We start from the raw sequence: 18,270 nt of genomic DNA on the forward strand, positions 1-18,270 counted from the left end.
TTTGATATAGATCCTTATTGTCGTTTAAAATAAAGTAGTTGATAGAATTTTTTATTACATTTTAAAGTGAAAAGTCAGGTGCTTGAGTGAAGATTAATGGATCAGATAATAAAAACTAGGAGAGAACTTTTCATCTAATATTAAATTTAAAATACCGCTTCCCAAAACTTGATTGGACCAAAAAATATAATAGACTCATAATTTAAGTAGCACTTTTTATTAAAAAGAGTGACTTAACTTAAAAAAATAGGTGAATTTTATTTAAGCATTTTATAATTAAATTTAAGGGTAAATTATATCATTGATCATTGAATTATTCAAAAAATTTATTTAAGTCAAATAGCTATTAAAATTAATGATAAATGACTTTTTTCTGTTCGCACTTTCTGTACTAATTAAAAACTCTCTTTTCCCTTCCTTTCTATAGCTCAATTTTTTTTTCATAAAACAACTTTTGACGTTATGAATCTTTGAATTAAATTCAAATAATTTTTTTTTCCGATCTACGACACTAACCATCAGATTAGATTTAATAGATGTTATTCTATTCATTAATGGGTATTGATCTACCATACCGATTATCGTTATTGCTTGGAGCTTATTGGTGAAACTTAAAAAACAAATTTTAACATCCTTGTAATTTAAATAAAACTTTTAAATAGTTTAATAACTTAAATAAAAACTTTTAAATAATTGACCAAATTTAACTTTTTATAATTAAATGACCAAAACGAAAATTTACTCATAATTTAATAGTTAATGCTGAGTTTCCCCTAAATTTGAATAATAAAATAATAATTCAAAACCTAATTAAATTGATCCAAATTATAATCACTTTCATTCAAATTCGAACCTTAAGAGATCTACCAGACATCAGCTTAAAGCTACTGTCTTTTATTCTATCTCTCACTTAGTGGCTGCTCTAATTTTCTTTTAAATTCATTTTTTCCTTTCTCTGATAAAAACCCTAATTTGGAAATTGATTGGATTCAGAAAATTTTCTATCTACTTTGTTTAGGGGGAGTTTTGTATAATAATAATGGGGGATTCAACTGGGCATAAACACAAACACTTGGAGTTCACATTGGCGGCTGTTTCTGAACTGTCTTCCTCTTCATCGGTTTCTTCTTCTTCGACACCGGTGATTGCTCGATTCAGTGCTGATGATGGAGTTGCCGCGCTTCGGTTTCATCAAGGTTCGGAATTTATTGACGGGTTCAATGTCGATCTTGGAACCTCTCAGGTAAGTGAAAGAGGGTCTTGTTTGATTCTGGAGAAAACGGTAATGAAATATGTAATATTGGGTTTTTATGGTCTTAATAAAAATGGGAAACAAAGAACTTCAATTGTTTTTGGTTTAATAAACGTCTATGTTTTTCTTTACCATTGAAGAGCTGCACAAGGTTTTTCTTTTTTTTTCTTTATTATTATTACAATTTTTATTTTGGGTATAGTTTTTCTTTTGATGAAGAATGGCGAAGTTGAAAATTAGATTGAATTGTTGAAATTTACTACTTTTGAATGGAAAATTTTGGTTACTGACAGTTACAATGTTGTAAAATAGTTGAAATTTGTATGTGTGTGTGTGTTTATTGTTTTCAGCTCTTCAAGTTGGGACCTCTTCAATCACTTTGTGTCTCAGAGAGTGCTGATACCAATAAAGAGGTACTAAAATCATTAAATATGTATATATTATGTTACTATGATTAGCAATGGAATTCTGGTTTGGTACATTGTCTGTAAAACTAGAATATGCTCTGGCTTTGCTTATTAAAAGTTTTGAACATTATTTTTATCTAATGAATGACAAGTGCAATGATTCAATCCTGATTCAATCCTTCAAGTAAATGGATTTAGAGTTGAAATTAAATGAATTTGATAAATTATGCAAAATTTAAAATATTAAAATATATAACTAAATGTCAATAAGGCTTTGGCTGAAATGACAAAGTTCAGACATGGAAACTTTGTCATCCAACTATGCGATATTGGTTCTCTTCGATATATATTATGTGAGTCATATCCAGATTTGTTTTGATCTAAGTCCAGATGACACATGATACTAACATAATCTTCTGAATTGCTAAAGGTTTCTCATTTAAAAACAGTTTTGTAATGTTAATTGCTAAGTACCTAAAAGGTCAATTAAATCTTCATTAGTGATACAACTTAATTGCCCTATACACGGGAAAGAAAACTTTTCAAAAAAGTAAATTAAAATTCTGATTTCTCATTGAATGGGGATAACTTTAACAGCAGGTTATAGAATAGGGATGGCAACAGGTGGGCTTTTTTGCTTGCTTGGCCTGACCTGACCTTAACTTATATATTCCCAAATTTATCTGTTCTGTTCTGAACTTTATTTAAAACTTTTGCCTTGATTTTGTCCCGACTGTAAAATGATTTTCCCAATTCGTTTTGAAAATTTGCATAATGTTCTATATTATATTACTTTTATAAAATTAAAAAGTTGTAATAAAAAGTTATAAAATTCATTGATTAAAATTTATGCTACAAATTCTCATAAAATTAAGAAATTATAATGAAAAATATAAAAATGGTTATAAAATATAAAAAAAAGTATCATGTTGGTAAATATATCGGGGTAGGGCAGAGTGTCTTTTACCTAAACCCATCCTGATTTGACCTTGAAAATTTTAATTAAAAAACTGACCCGCCCTGCCCTGAAACCTGATTTCAAAAGGAAAAGAAAATCCCTAAAGGGACAGAACAGATCAAAATTTGATGGTTTTCAAGATTTTTGCCATTCCTAGTTCAAATGCTGGTTGATGGTTACATATATCAGCACTTTCTATCTAGTATATTGCAATACGGACTTAGGAGTATATATCCTTGCCAAATGTGTTGTGTTAAAAGTTTTGTGAAATTGTTGCTATTGATAAGTATGATATACAATAGTTACGTTTTAATCAGAAATCATATTCTCGGGGAGTCTCCATCCGGTTTAGAAATGAGGAGGAGAGCAGGGACTTCCATTCTGCATTCGAACAATGGCAGATGGAAAGCAAAGGTGCTATTTTCGAACACCTTCTTATGATGATGCAGAAAAATTGACTGTTATGTAGCCTTTCATAATTTTTATTTTTCCATTCTCATCCAGGAACACATTTGCCTAATGGAGACATTTCTGTTTCTAAGAGCAAGTTCGATAATAAAATTGAGCCATCTTCTGCTAAAATGTACTTCCATTATTATGGACAATTGCTACATCAACAGAATATGTTACAAGATTATGTGAGAACAGGTTAAATCACAGAGCTGTGTTTCATTTGATTTTCTGTTACAAATTTTCTTTGGTTAAATTATCTAGTAGATCCTCATGTTATAAGCTGAAGAGCAAATTAGTTCTATAAAAACAAGCAATTTAGTCTCTATACATTTAATTTTGAAGCAAATAGGTAAAACTTTACATGGCGGTAACCTTAACCATTAAAAGGTGCTGGCTTGTCGTGTTTTAAAGTGATACAAAAGAAAAACTAAAATTCAACATTTTTTAAAACACAACAAAGTCCAACCTACTTTTTTTTCCGGGTCTATTATTTAACATTAAACCATGCTGCTGTTTACAAATTTATCTATTTTCTTCAAAATTAAATATACAATGATTGAATTGCTCTTTTTTTTTTAATAGATAGACTGTTTCGTTCCTAAGCCTATAGTACAGTCTTAAATTTTGTAGACTATGCTAACAAAGCCCACTACAGTGATATATTATGCCATTGTGTATAATCAACATAGAAAAGAAGTTAAAGACTGATGATTGATTAATGGTTTTTCTCCAGGAACCTATTATGCGGCTGTAATTGAGAACCGAGTGGATTTTACAGGTCGTGTGGTGGTTGACGTTGGTGCAGGCAGTGGTATTTTGTCATTATTTGCTGCTCAGGTATTTTTAACCTTTTGGCTTGTTTTGTCGTGTGTCACACGTACTCAGTGTTAGTGTCTGACTCATGTCCAAAACGGGTATGGTTAGGCTTTTATAAGTTTTTCTGTGTATTTGGAGGATACTTGGAGGTTATAACCACAATGATAGACCTTGACATTTATTTATTTTTGGAGGGAGGAAAATTAAGAACTTATAAAATCATAAGTTTTGTCAATTCTTGAATGAAAGTATAAAAAAACAATCTTTCTTTTGATGTTGACAACCAAATATTTGCAAGGAATTCATATTTTTTAAGTTTGTTGCGTATTTTTTAATAATAATTTAACAAATACTAAATCCAAGAAGAAGCAAAAGCCTCTTGTCATGCAATTAGTTTAAGTTCAAATGATAGGACTTGATATTTAATAATAAACCAATTAATTTGAAGAGTTTGTAAATATATAATGATAAATGGTGAAATGAAAAGATAAACAATAATGTGCTTTAACTTTTTTAGTGCATAATGCATAAATTTAAGTTATAAATAAGCATATAACGTTAACTTTGAGGGGGCCAATCAATATTATTTAGTATTTAAAAAATAATTCAAAATTTGGGGTTGGGGGCTTTGGCTCCCATTATGCTTTGCCCATGCATAATAATGTCAGACACGAGCATTTGATACTGTATTTCAGCATAAACGAAGAGTCAGAACAATATAGATTTTGACCATGTGCATATGCTATTGGTTTTTCCATTGGTTGTAAATACTCAATTTGTTTTCTACTCCCTGTTAGGCTGGTGCAAAGCATGTTTATGCTGTTGAAGCTTCTGAAATGGCAGATTATGCTCGTAAACTTATCACTGGGAACCCGACATTAGGTCAACGAATTACTGTATGTGCTTGTCTTGTCACTTTGTTCGCATTTCCTCTTATATCTAGATTGATCCGGTTTCTCATGTATTCGGTTACAAATGACATGCAAAATGTAGGTAATTAAAGGCAAAGTTGAGGAAGCTGAGTTGCCGGAGAAAGCGGATATTCTCATCTCTGAACCAATGGGTATGTTGGTGTGTGAGGCTCTGCTGTTTTTGTTAAATGTGATGATAAAAAATCTCACTATGCTGAACTTTTGATAACTTTTTATAATCCTTGCTTTGATGCTCTATTCTCATGGAAATGAAGATTTTCTGATAAGAAAATGATGAGTGAAAATCATTTGAAAATGAACTATTTTGTGGATGTTTAAATTTTTCTGCTTACTTTTGATCAGTGTTGAGAAACCTAGACCGGACTAGCCTGTTGAGCTGGTTGAACCGGAAATCGTTGGTCCAATCAGTCTGGTATATATAATATTATAATTTAATTGCTTGGTTTTCTAACCAGTTGAACCAGTAAGAAAAAGGTAGAAACCGGTTCTTAATTTTTTTAAGAAAATTTTTAATAAAAATTATTATATGTTATTAGATTTTAACCTTTAATGCCTTTTAACTTTATGAAAATTTGGACCATTTAATCAAATTACATATTTTTATTTAATATTTGTTATATTTAATACTTATTTAATAATAGAATTAGTTATTTAATATATTTCTTCTTAATAAACCATTCTGTTCAACCAGTTAAACTGATAACTGAGGTCTCATCGGTTTTACCTTCAGTCTGCTTTTTTCAACATTGTTTTTCATTGATTCTTTAGTTGATTTTGTCACTTGCAGGCACCTTATTAGTTAATGAGAGAATGTTGGAATCCTATATAATTGCAAGAGATCGGTTTCTTGTACCTAATGGGAAAATGTTTCCTTCGACTGGAAGGTAAAAGCTACTCCATTCAATACGTTTATTTCTCATGTAGTTGATAATGATTTTCAATTTGCTGGTAATGTTATCCCAAATTTTCTTGAAGTACTTGTATTTGACACCTTTGTCTGACATATCTTCTGACACGGATATAGAGATATGACCTTTCAAGGACTTTTCAAATATAAGGAAAAACTAAGAAAAAATTGGATATACCTGTGTCGGGCACACTCCTATTTCCGACATTCATACTTGAATCCAAAAAACATAGAGTCCATTACTTGTAGGATTTCCACTGTCAGTGAAGACATGCATTTCATTTCTTGGTTTGTCAGTCTTTCTGAAACTAAACTGGTTAAATGATTGTTGGGACTCTTTATTTTACTTAAAGTATTGACATTTGACACTTGTGTTCTACACATATTAGGACATAGGTGTGAGTATATGACATTTCAAGGACTGTCCTACTATATAGAAAAACTGAAAAAATTGAATGTATCCATGTTGGACAGACCTGTTCAAAGATTGGGCTACCTGACTTGGGTTGGACTTAGACAAGGTGATTTTAATTTGGACTGGTCTGGCCAAGCTTAAAACTTTGATGATAAAATTAATATTTTTTATTTAAACTTAATTATAAAATATATTAATATAATTTTTTAAAAACTTATTATTATTTGAATAGTAAAAATGGGCGGGCTGAACTGGGTCCAGCTTGAATGGGTTTGGGATAATAGATTTGAGTCATGGCTTGGCATGGCCTGTGGACACCTCTAGTGTCAAACCTGTCCGTATCCGATACTTGCATTTGAATCCGAGTAACATAGTCTCATAGTCTCCATTGATCAATGTTTTCATCAAGCTGTAAAATGCGTAAGGTCTTTTTCTTTGAGATAATCTCATGCTATCTTAATATTGTAGGATACATATGGCTCCTTTCAGTGATGAATATTTATTTGTTGAAATTGCAAATAAGGTATGTATTCAACATTGTTTTTCTAAAGTAATATAAAGTGATTTTATCCTTCTGTGTAAACTTATACATAAACGAGGAAAGTCGATCTCAAAATCTCATGACTTGTTGCTGTGAATTCGTTTCCTTATCCAGTCCAGTTAAGAAAATTACATAGAAACTTGTTCGCTGTATAAATTGTTTTATAATTCTTGTCAGAAATTTTCGGAGCGATCTTTTTCCTTCATTTTTCTTGAAGTAATCATATCCAACATATGTTTGGATATGGTATGGAGATATGATCCTCCGAAGACCCTCTAAATACATGAAAAAAGCTTTTATAAAATTGAACATCCTTGTAGTGAACACATATCCATATTCAACACTTTAGCCTGAGTTTGAGTAAGATAAGGCTCAGATAGCATCCCATTCTGCATTCCTTGATTTGCTGTTACTTTACTACAGTTTCATTTAACTTTTCATTTTATCGACCTTTTCTGTTCCTCTCCCTAACCTGGAAGAATTTGCAGGCTCTTTTCTGGCAGCAGCAAAATTATTATGGTGTGGATCTGACACCGTTATATGGGTCTGCATTCCAGGGATATTTTTCTCAGGTTTGTTTCATACATTTTCACATGAATCTGTCAAGTTAAATTCCAGCACTTCTACAGAATCCTTACTAAAATGCAAGTTTAGAATGCTTGCCCATAAATTTCTAGGGCAGTCGCCAATCTTTGTGTGTTTATGGTTACTCCGTTGATATTTCATTCTGTTTCAACTAATTTTTAACTGAATGTGTTTTCCTTTCATTCAGCCTGTGGTGGACGCTTTCGATCCGAGATTATTGGTGTGTCCTCCCATGTGCCATGTTCTCAACTTCAATGAAATAAAGGTATAAACGAGAGCCTTTATACACTCCTCTTATTAACTAATGTAGTCTCTTATGGTAATTTTCATGGAACCAAAGCACATATGTTCGTAGGACGCAAGTACTTCTAGAAAAATGAAAGTCAAAACATAGTTGACTACTTGTAATTTATCTTACTCAAACTTGGGTGTTAGGGTAGGATACGGTTTACATATCCAACACGGGTGCATTCAATTCTTTTAAAGTTTTATCTTGTATTTGGAGGGTGCATGGAATTTCATATCCCCATGCTCATTCCCAAATATGCACTAGGCATGGGTACTTAAAGAAAAGCATAGATTTGGAATGGTTATTAGCAAAAGCAAAATATTTAGTAAACTTGTTCCCTTTTGTGTAGGAAGAGGACTTGTATGAAATAGATATTCCGTTGAAATTCACAGCATCTGTCGGGACTAGAGTCCATGGGTTGGCCTGTTGGTTCGATGTTCTGTTCAATGGAAGGTAATGCTTTAAAATTTTGCTTTATTCATCAGAACCGGTGTTTCATCCTATCTAAATGCAATCAAGCTGCTTTATTGACAGTACCGTGCAAAGATGGCTTACGACCGCCCCCGGTGCACCTACAACACACTGGTACCAGATACGATGTGTCCTCTCACAGCCGATTTACGTTATGGCCGGGCAAGAAATAACAGGCCAACTTCATATGATTGCCCATAATGCTCAAAGTTATACCATATACCTAACATTGTCAGGTAGTCCCTATCTCCTTTTTGTGTTTCTGGTTTGCTGTTTCATTTTTTCTAACGAGGTAGATCGACTGTTATAGCTAAAATGTGGGGTCCCGGGGCAGAACAAGGAGGAATTATTCAGACATCATCTTGCAAACTCGATCTCAAGGAGCCATATTACCGTATGTCACAGCCGCAACCCTACACAATGGCACAAGACCAGCAACCACATCAGTTACTACAGGCTGAGGTACCAGCTTAATATTGTGTCAGCTCATATTGGATTCATTTGATATAAGTTATTCGGAGTCAGTTAGGACTGTCGCATACAGATGTGTATAACATGAGTCTATTTAGAGGATCATATCCTCATACTAGTCCAAAATTGAAGGTCCGTTCAATAATTTAGAGGGTTGGACAAATATTAGGCTTAAAAAATGAGTATTAGCAAAAAAAAAAAAAAAAAACTCATTTAGAAAATAGGGCAAGCTTGGATTCTAACATTTAAGGTTCAAGTTTGATCTGGCCTCTTTTAATTATATAATTTTATTTTTCTTTTCTTTATATATATATTTTAACTTAATATCATATAAAAAAAAATATATAATATTATAATATAAATATTAAAAAATATTTTGAGTTATATATGTTTAAGATTTAATAAGACAAAATACTAAATACTAAATAAAATTAACATATTTAAAAGAAAAAGAATATATAGGTGAGTTTAAATAGAGTTGGGTTAATCATTTGAGTTGGTAGAATATTTGAGTTCCATATTTCGGGCAAGTCAGGCTTGGTCAATACATAGGTCCAGCCTGGACCTAAACCTAGCCTGGTTCGAACCAAGAATTTAGCATTAGATTCCATCTAACATTGATATCCATAAACGATAACAATCCTTGTTTTCTTGTCCTCTGATTTTAAAACAGGATATACCGCCAATCCACACCGAGGATCTGGATTTAGAGGAACTTGAGTTGCTGCAGCAACCATCGGAACCTTTAGGAGCTCAGTAGCACCAATAAGTGATGAAATTAGATTTTAGATTTTCTAGAGGATTCTTACAGGCATTTCATCTGTAACATAAATTTTGGTTTTTTTTTTTTTTTTTTAACACTGGTAATTGCTATGGTTTCGCTTATATTATATCAACTCTTCTTTGGATCGTTTCTACCATTTGTTTCTGGTCATTGTAAATTAAAACCGATATGCTCTACTCGATTTCAGGCATGCTCATTTCTCGATACAAATATGATCAAATTTGTACATGCATTTAGGAGATCCTTGAAGATCATAATCTAATATTTATACGTCAAAACTGAATTTCAGACACAGGTGCTGCTTAAGCAAAAATGAAGAATCAGAATATTATTATACTAATATAGGATATAAATACACGATTAATTTTAATAAATTTTAAAATTATACAAAATTTTAATTTAATGTGTAATCTTATATAAGAATTTTGAATTTGTGTAATTTTGTATGTGAAATTTTGATTTAATTTAATTTTCACAATTATGAACATAATTATTAATATAATGATATTTTATATTTATATATTATATGCATATATAATTATATTTATCTAATATAAAAGTAAAATGATATATTTATTTCTTTAAATGTTTACGATTGAACTTCAAATTTTCATATATATTTTGAACCTAAAACAAAATTTTATGTGTATTTACACCAAGTCAATTTATATCGTAAATTTGACAAATATTAAACACGACCGGAAAAGGACATGGGCATGACACATACAAGATTTATATAATTCAAATTATTAAAATACCAAAAACACCATCATTACACATTGGAATGAATTGCCGGACCTATATTAGGTGCAGAAGGAGCTTTTTAGGTGAGAAAACAAAAAATACTTGAAAAATATTAATTAAAGAAAAAACTAAAAGTGACTGTAAAATAACACACATAACCCAAATGCACGAATGTTTTCACATATATATAAATACAAATTATTAATGTATAAAATATAATACAAATATAAAATACCTTAAAATACGATTATGACATAACAAAATACTTGAAAAGGACACTACTACATACTACTGGGTCTATATAACATTCACAAGGTGCTTTTTGAGGTGAGAAAACAGAATATATATAGTTTCAAAACTACAGAATAAACAAAGGGGAAAAACAAAAACCTTATTTTCCCTTCTTTTTTTTTTTCTCTCTCATTTCCTAGAAATGATTTCAAAGAAAGCATTTTCTTGTCGCCCTTTAAACAACAGAAGGCCACCAAAACCATTCAATCTTCAACCAGAACATTATCAGATTCATCTAAAACAATACACATTTTCATAAATCAAGCATCACACAAGTATCTGCACCTGAATTATCTTTGCCATTGCGTTTGAAGGAAACGCGATCTGCAACATTTGATGCTGGGGGAAATAGGACCGGGATCTTTGCACACTGCTGAATTTCCTCTCAAGACCCTAATGCAGCTCCGTGCATCGACTGCAAGAACTGAGTAGATTCTTTTAAGAGAATTCATCAGCTTGTAAAAATGTTCAAGGTTAAACTATCTGACAGGTCCCTATGCTATAGGCTGAAGAGCAAATAAAAGTGCGCAATTTAGTCCCTATACATTTACTTTCTTTTTGCGTCACTTTAAAAAACAGATTAGTATCTTTTTAACATTCAACCTTACTGTTGTTTACAGTTTTACTTATTTGCTTCAAAACTAAATGTACAAGGACTAAATTGCCCACTTTATAGTAGAGGGACTAATTTGTTCCTACGCTTAGAACCGTCAGGTAGTTTAATCAAATAATTAACATACATGTCCAGTAGGACAAATAGTACCATAATAATCTATAGGAGAGGAAATTACTGGACAGAGTCTGATGCAGCAATGAAAGCAGAGAACAAAGAGCTGGCATCAACGAGGAACTCTTTTCCGACTCAGTATCTCCTGCTCTTTCAGTCGATGCTGGAACCGGGCAAGGCGAGCTTGAAGACTCACCAGACTAGCAGCCTTGCGTGAAAGAACGAAGCTCAGCTGGGTCACATAATTGTCAATGTGGCTGCCTGGTTGTTCCACCTCAGCCAGAAGCTTCATTTCCTATCATAAAGGGGCAAAATAAGATGAACACTGGTTCAATTGTTGGATGAATCTATGTTTCTCAAACTCAAGTGCAAGTGTTGGATGCAAGTATATGTCATAAGAGGGCATGTTCAGATTTCTTTTTTTAGTTTTTTCATGTATTTGGAGGGACTTTGAAGTGTCATACCCAATACTCTTGTCCGAGAATGTTTTGGACACAAGTGTTAGACATGAATACTTTTTAAGAAAAATGAAGAGACAAAGCAGCATAGATATGAATATTTGGAAAAGGGAGAAGGATAATCTGTTCAGCTTATTGATGTGGCTTCCGTATAAGGAATGTAAATGCCTCACAACACAAGTACTCAAAAATGAAAAATATTCACCATGGATCAAATGCAAATTTACTTACTTCACGAACAATCTCCATTGTGTCCTCAATTTCTTTTCTGTGAGCAGCAATTAGAGCCTCTTCCTCCTGCAACAAACCAAAAGCATACACAGAATGAAGAAAATCCCGAGACCGTAAATATAAAACAACAAAATGAACAGTACAGATCGCCTACCTCAAGTATTGCATTGATATTCGCATCAGTGGGAGGCTCTGGATCATATTGTCTATATCCAATGGTATTAGTTTCGTTATTATTAACAGCATTCACTGGCCTCGAGTTTGAAGCAGACAAATCAGATCCTCCTCCGTCTTTCTTGGCCCAATTCCTCGTCTTTTCCGGTTTTTCTTCTGGATCATATTGTCTATTTCCGACGGTATTAGTTTCATTATTATTAACAGCATTCACCTGCCTCAAGTTTGAAGCAGAAAAATCGGATCCTCCATCTTTTTTGGCCCAATTCCTCGTCTTTTCCTGTTTTTCTTCTGGATCATATTGTCTATGTCCAATGGTATTAGTTTCGTTATTATTAACAGCATTCACCTGCCTCGAGTTTGAAGCATACGAATCAGATCCTCCTCCGTCTTTCTTTGCCCAATTCCTTGTCTTTTCCAGTTTTTCTTCTCTAGTTGCTTTTCTACGAGGTGGTGACACCTTTGGCACTTTCTCTTCTGTATCAGCTGAATTTTGAGAATTTGATGAATAAACTCTTTGGCTCGAAGAACCACCATAATTACTATTCACTTCAAATCTCTCCCTATCCGTTGGGCCAGAAGCCTTTCCACTTTCCTCCCTCCCATTGAAAGGGTAACCTGACGAAAAAGTAGAGGGCTGTTTGTCAAAGTCTGTAGTATAAACATCTTTCTCTGCTACCCTTCGACCAGTATCAACAACTTTTACTTCCAGTTGTCGCTCATAAATATCTTCTACAACAGCAGTAGGTAACAGAGACGATGCTGAAGAAGCATCCTTATTACTTGGTTGAAAAGAATTTACAGCCTGCTCTTTTTTTGGATTACCACTTTTGGAAAGACTCTTAACCCTGTTGGTTTGGAGAATAATAACCCTTATTTAGTCCATAACTACGACAATACTATCTACTGCAACAAAGGAAGTCCATTTTGTAGAGACTCATTATAGAAACAAGCATACCTATCAGCATATCTCAGAGTATTGAGAGTATGTTCACATGATCCTGCATTTGGAGAAATACAGGAGATCATAACTGTCCTTGAATTGCCAACAAAGGAGTCACGAAGTACTTCAGTGAGTTTGCTCCCACGGAAAGGTATATGGATCTGGTCATTGTCTAGCGCACGAATGCACTCCTTAAGAGCCAAAAGGCTTTTATTTATTTCAGCACCTTCAATCCTAGCAAGAATTAAAACCATTATATCAGAACCAAGCTAAAAACAAACCAGGTGTTAAGCTAGTTAACAAGCTGATGGATAAAGCTAATCCACATATTAGACCTTTGGAAGTGGTTTCCGAAACCTTCTTTTTTCCCACGGACAGATTTAAACTTACCTAGTTTGCCGGTCATTGTCAGTGGTATCAGCACCTCTTTCGCTGCCAGCAAGATCAATAAAAGAAATCTTTCCTACAACCTTCCCAGGTTTTGACTCATCCCCATCATTTCTCCGCTTGGACTCCTTTATCTCTGGGTGCTTCTTGATGACAAGCTGTAAAATTGCATGTGACCTTGAAGATTCCTCATTTGCACCAGTAGATCCTGTGCTTCTAGCGGCATTTCCTCTCTCAATGTATTCCTTCACAATTTGCACGTCTGACACCTCAAATTCTTGCAATCCAACAATGCAGACTTGTTGTCTCCCATCTTCTCTCATACAAAGTTTCCTTTAGAAGAACATTTAGAATATTGAGCAATCTAATTGTTATCATTAATACATATATGCATCCACAGTTACATCATCAAGCATGTTGAAAGAGAATGTGCGTTTGACGTAGTACCAGCAGAAACTTCATCATAAATCAATCAGGTGGTCTAAGGGAAAAAAGAATTTTTTTTTTTTTTAAACCAACACAAAAATAAGAAAGGGAATAAAAGGAAATACTTTCTATCACTCAGAAGATCGAAGAGTTTTCCACCATATATCTCAAAATAGCTAAGCCACAATTTAAATCTCTGATTCCGATAAACTGGCTGATGCAAATATCTAACAAGATCTTTTGCTGCTCTGAGAGGCAACGGTTGCATTGTGAACGTCTTACCACTACCTGAAATCAAAAGTATATTCCATGACATGGTGCAGAAATTAGCAACAAGATGTCCAACAAGAACTTAAGGAAAATAAGAAAATGACTATCATGCATTGTTGTTTTATGTGATTTCTTTATTTCACAACAGAGTATTCCTGTTTTCGGGAACTACCTATTAACATAGCACAAAAGCATCAACATATTCAAACATTTGCAGTCTCTAAACCTCCCAAATGGTTTCCTCCATTATATTTAAAATACCACAAAATACCATGTGCATCACTTAACCAAAAAAAAAAAAAAATGGTTCTAAACTAGAATCTAATTTCTTCCTGGCTCTTTGAATATTGTAAAATGATTTCAGGGTGAACAATAATTATATATAAACCAAAGCGATAATTACTAGCATGAGGGAAGACATTAAAAAATGGAATAGAAAATAACAAATGTAGCTAAAGACATTTATACTTTGACATCCAGATATAATTCTCCTTGAAGGAATGAGGATTAATCTTCACGTAAAATATATTTTGGAAGCAAATGAAATATAGATGGCATCCAAGATGCATGCAAGCTTGGATACTAAAAAGTTCTCCTTCACACGAATATAACTTCAAGTTTATGAAAATAAAACATAAAAAATATAGCAAAGGTGCCCGCCATTCAGGAAGAAAGTTCAGGAACTCTATTCACCTGTTTGACCATATGCAAAACAAGTGGCTTTTGTTCGCTGAAAGATGATGGGAATAATCGGCTCAACAGTTTCCCGATAAACCTGTAGAAGCAAACAAAAGAAGAAATCAATCAGTTGCTACACAAAATCAATAAACAAAGGATAAACTTTGGTCATGAAATACTAAAAAATATAGATGGAAAATATTTCAACCATGTATTACCTCGTCATTTGTAACATGCTCATCCAGAACAGCATCAAAACAGAACTCATGTTTTTCTACATACGCTGTCAAGTCCACCTTTACACAACAATCAAAGCATATATAAGAAATGGCAAATCAATCAAGCACCAATTGTTCTAAAATGTTCATCTGAATAACACATAGTCACGTAGCATTAACTACTATAAATAAGACACAAACCTTTAGCTTTGGTTCATGGACAGTTAAAGCATTCTCACTGACAGTTACTATATCATCCTCCTTCCGAGAAATCTCCTTCTTGTTTAATGGTCTTTTGCGGACCTTATAGCACATACAAGACAGAAATTTAATAACAGGATTTTTTATTCTTGAAGAAATAGTTACAGGAAAACTAAAAAGCAAGGCACATAATGTTGTGCACTGAACATGCAGTGCTTAGACATATCAACTTTTCCCAGCCTAGATAAATAATGCAAGAAAAGGGGAATAAAAAGATACTATATTGGAGAACATTAACTTTAATCTTAGCAACGAAATAAGGATGTCCCTATCTCCATAAAAGGTTGAGAGGCAAAGGAGAGGGAAATGAAGCACCATAGCTACAAATCAACATACCACAACTTTAATCTTAGCAACATTATTTTCCCTTGCACTCATCTCTTTTTCATTGGCAGAAATTAATGAAGCTGAGGAATCTGCATCACTTATCTCCTTTTGCTGCCGATTAGTTGTTACATTAAGTTCATCTTCAAATTCTTTATTCAAACTAGGCATGAATGGTGATGGCTCAAAAGGTTCTGAGATAACATGCTGCAAACAAATCAAATAGAAATTTATTTCTGAAGGGAATAAAAGTTAAAAGGGGAAAAAGAAAGATGCTCAACAAAACTTAAATTGAAGTAAAATTTTGACTGAATTTTAAAAAATATCAAGAGGAAACAACATCCAGAAATATCTAACCATATCACCACAAAAACTGAAAGGAAAATAGTAGAACTACGGAATCTCATGAAAAACAATATGCGCATCCCTAAAACCAAACCTCGGAAAGAAGCTCTGTATCATCCATAGCATGGAGATCAAGAAGCCCAGCTCCAAAATCACCCCTAAACTCTGGAGAATAAAAACCATCAGATGTACCCGGCCCTCCCAAACTTTGGGCAGTTGGTGTATACGGCTCTGACCCAGGTTCTCCACTAAAATTGAGGTTCCTCATTAATTTAAAAAGCCTCTGCTTCTCTTCTGCAGATTGAGCTCCGTAACCCTTCAATAATGTAGTAATTTCTCATTATCTTCGAATACATATAAAATGTAAATCATTTAAACATATAAAGGTACCACAATAGGAAGTATTTAAAACACAGATAGTTCAATCGAAAGGAAGTGAAAATTAATAAACTTATGGGAAAACAAGGAAACAAGCATCAAATTATCACGTAATAATGAATTAAAAGGTTAACCACCCTAATTGTCAACACTAGAAATGAATTTTTCATAACTTCATGCAAAAGAAAAAATGAATATATATCGTAAAAAAGAAACATTATTAGGTGAAGAATTATGTACATCTTCAAAAACATTTCCCATCATTCAAATGCCAATAGTCATGAGAGTGTTCACCAAATAAGTTCATAAAAATGACAATTTTAAATAAATTAAAAGTATACATTAATCAAATTCAATTATGTTCACCGAATAAGTTTAAAAAATAACAATTTAAAATAAATTAAAAGCCATTAAATATATACATTAACCAAATTCAATTATGTTCACCAAATAAGTTCATAAAATGACAATTTAAAATAAATTAAAAGCAATTAAATATATACATTAACCGAATTCAAATTGCCGCATTGGAATCGAGCAACAGACAGATAATAATTAAAACAACAGAAATTATAAATACGCGTGGAAATTACAAAGAGAGCAATGGTTCACCTGCATGAGGAGATTGGGAAGGAGGCGTTGGTCGATGCCGCTAGATGCCAACGGAGAGGCCAGATGTTGCAATCCAGCAGACTGCAACCACCGCGCCATAACGGCATCACCAGCATCGCCGCCGGCAGGACCCGCATTGTGCAAGGACCCACCGCCACCTCCGCCGGCGTGATCGTAAAGCGCCGCCGCTGCAGCATTGCTTTGCTGCATCTGGCCACCCATGTGGCGCTGCGATCGCCTTTGAGGAGCCAACTTTTAAGATCTATATTTACCAACCTGCCATAACAAAAAATCCAAAATCCAAAATCAAACTTCATATATAATAACGATAACGATAAAACAAATAAAAAAATAACAGATTTTTACTCACAGGGCGGAGAAAATCCGAATTCGAAGAAGAACATGAAAATGAATTTCTTCGGAAATTCGACTTCCAATAGTCCGTACAATTCTCTTAATCCTACAAAAAAATCACTCAAAATTCAAGCATTTAAATTATTAAAAGAACAAAGAAAGAGAGGGAAAAATTAAAAAAATTTACCAGAGAAAAATACGAAAAAAAAATGAAGAGATACGTCGGAGATTCAAGATCTGCGATCAGATCTGAAACAGAAACAAAATTATTTAAAATCAGAAACAGTGATTAAAATTTGATAGAATGGCCGCTCCGATTTAATTTCTATTCAATTTTTTTTTCCTTTTCAAAATACTTTGAAAATAAAAATCGAGGAGAAAATAAAAGCAGAGAGAGACAGAGAGTTAGGATTTTTTTTTCTTTTTCTCTTTGAAATATAATTATAGTTTGCTAATTTGGATTTGGTTATTTTGGGTAAGTTGCCTTTCTTTGTTTTCAAAATTATTGGAAGGCAATGTTTAAGTTGTTCGAATGACTTAAATGCCCTTATTTCCCTCTGATTCTTTTTATTTTGGGTTTTGGTGACAAAAATGCCCTTAATCGTAATTTTATTCACGTACAATATTTAATTTCTATTTCAATTTGATATCTATAATTTTTACAATATAAGTATATTAATATATTTTATGTCATGTCACATTCTAATATATTTCCTTTATATTTTTACATTTACTTTTTAATAATAAACTAAAATTATATATTTTATTAATTCTATTAATAATATTCTCAAAATAATTAATACTAATAAATAAAGTTTATTGTAATTTAATCAAATAATTAAAATACATATAACTATTTTCAACTTATTTTTGATAAAATAAATAAATAAAAATTCAAAGGTTTTTATGTTTTTATATTTATTATTAAATTTTATGTAATTAAATGTGAGTCTTCTCTAAATTTATGTGTGAAAAAGGCAAATAAAAAATCAATGTCAATGTCTAATTTTTAAGTTAGGTATTGTTTTATAAACTAAAAAATTAAATATAGGATTTTAATACAAAATTTTATAAGTTCTAAATTTATATTACAATAGTAAAAAATAGGCATCTGATAATTATAAATGTTGATTTTTAAAATTACTTATTTCATAATTTTAATCTTATT

The 18,270-nt window shown here is 32.5% G+C and overlaps 2 protein-coding genes across 5 annotated transcripts; one reads left to right on the forward strand and one right to left on the reverse strand.

Annotated features, from left to right (window-relative positions):
* The first annotated feature begins 781 nt into the window (after positions 1-781).
* Positions 782-9,491, forward strand: LOC108454218 (probable histone-arginine methyltransferase 1.3). The gene is made up of 15 exons (XM_017752601.2): positions 782-1,243; positions 1,603-1,665; positions 2,935-3,031; positions 3,122-3,265; positions 3,804-3,907; positions 4,684-4,782; positions 4,880-4,949; positions 5,606-5,702; positions 6,609-6,663; positions 7,170-7,253; positions 7,454-7,531; positions 7,905-8,008; positions 8,090-8,262; positions 8,337-8,488; positions 9,171-9,491. Exons 1-15 carry the CDS (start codon positions 1,040-1,042, stop codon positions 9,255-9,257), a joined length of 1,611 nt encoding a protein of 536 aa, XP_017608090.1. The 5' UTR covers positions 782-1,039; the 3' UTR covers positions 9,258-9,491.
* Positions 9,492-10,189: 698 nt separating this feature from the next.
* LOC108456864 (kinesin-like protein KIN-13A) lies at positions 10,190-17,641 on the reverse strand. Of its 4 annotated transcripts, none has more exons than XR_001867033.2 (15): positions 17,290-17,633; positions 17,119-17,208; positions 16,749-17,024; positions 15,853-16,074; positions 15,426-15,620; positions 15,030-15,131; positions 14,829-14,906; positions 14,626-14,707; positions 13,788-13,950; positions 13,240-13,569; positions 12,865-13,083; positions 11,887-12,754; positions 11,733-11,798; positions 11,080-11,338; positions 10,190-10,731 (listed from the first exon to the last, which is right to left on the reverse strand). XR_001867033.2 is itself a non-coding variant. In XM_017755585.2 (15 exons), exons 3-14 carry the CDS (start codon positions 16,968-16,970, stop codon positions 11,156-11,158), a joined length of 2,730 nt encoding a protein of 909 aa, XP_017611074.1. In that variant the 5' UTR covers positions 16,971-17,024; positions 17,119-17,208; positions 17,290-17,641; the 3' UTR covers positions 10,190-10,731; positions 11,108-11,155. The 4 variants fall into 4 exon arrangements, 2 of the variants coding, with proteins under 2 accessions (XP_017611074.1, XP_017611072.1); XR_001867032.2 differs by having other exon boundaries at positions 10,190-10,740; XM_017755585.2 differs by having other exon boundaries at positions 11,108-11,338; positions 17,290-17,641.
* Positions 17,642-18,270: the final 629 nt, after the last annotated feature.

This window comes from Gossypium arboreum, chromosome 9 (assembly GCF_025698485.1).
Source record: "Gossypium arboreum isolate Shixiya-1 chromosome 9, ASM2569848v2, whole genome shotgun sequence".
In the NCBI taxonomy this organism is placed as follows: domain Eukaryota; kingdom Viridiplantae; phylum Streptophyta; class Magnoliopsida; order Malvales; family Malvaceae; genus Gossypium; species Gossypium arboreum.

Bases quoted from the DNA above. Each gene is read 5' to 3' on its own strand.
- LOC108454218 (XM_017752601.2), top strand. From the start codon at position 1,040: ATGGGGGATTCAACTGGGCATAAACACAAACACTTGGAGTTCACATTG. The intron at 1,666-2,934 runs GTACTAAAATCA...CGTTTTAATCAG, and splicing joins GTGCTGATACCAATAAAGAG to AAATCATATTCTCGGGGAGT. The intron at 8,489-9,170 runs GTACCAGCTTAA...ATTTTAAAACAG, and splicing joins ATCAGTTACTACAGGCTGAG to GATATACCGCCAATCCACAC.
- LOC108456864 (XM_017755585.2), bottom strand. From the start codon at position 16,970: ATGGGTGGCCAGATGCAGCAAAGCAATGCTGCAGCGGCGGCGCTTTAC. The intron at 14,708-14,828 runs GTAATACATGGT...TTGCTTCTACAG, and splicing joins AGCATGTTACAAATGACGAG to GTTTATCGGGAAACTGTTGA. The intron at 13,084-13,239 runs GTAAGTTTAAAT...AATTCTTGCTAG, and splicing joins GACAATGACCGGCAAACTAG to GATTGAAGGTGCTGAAATAA.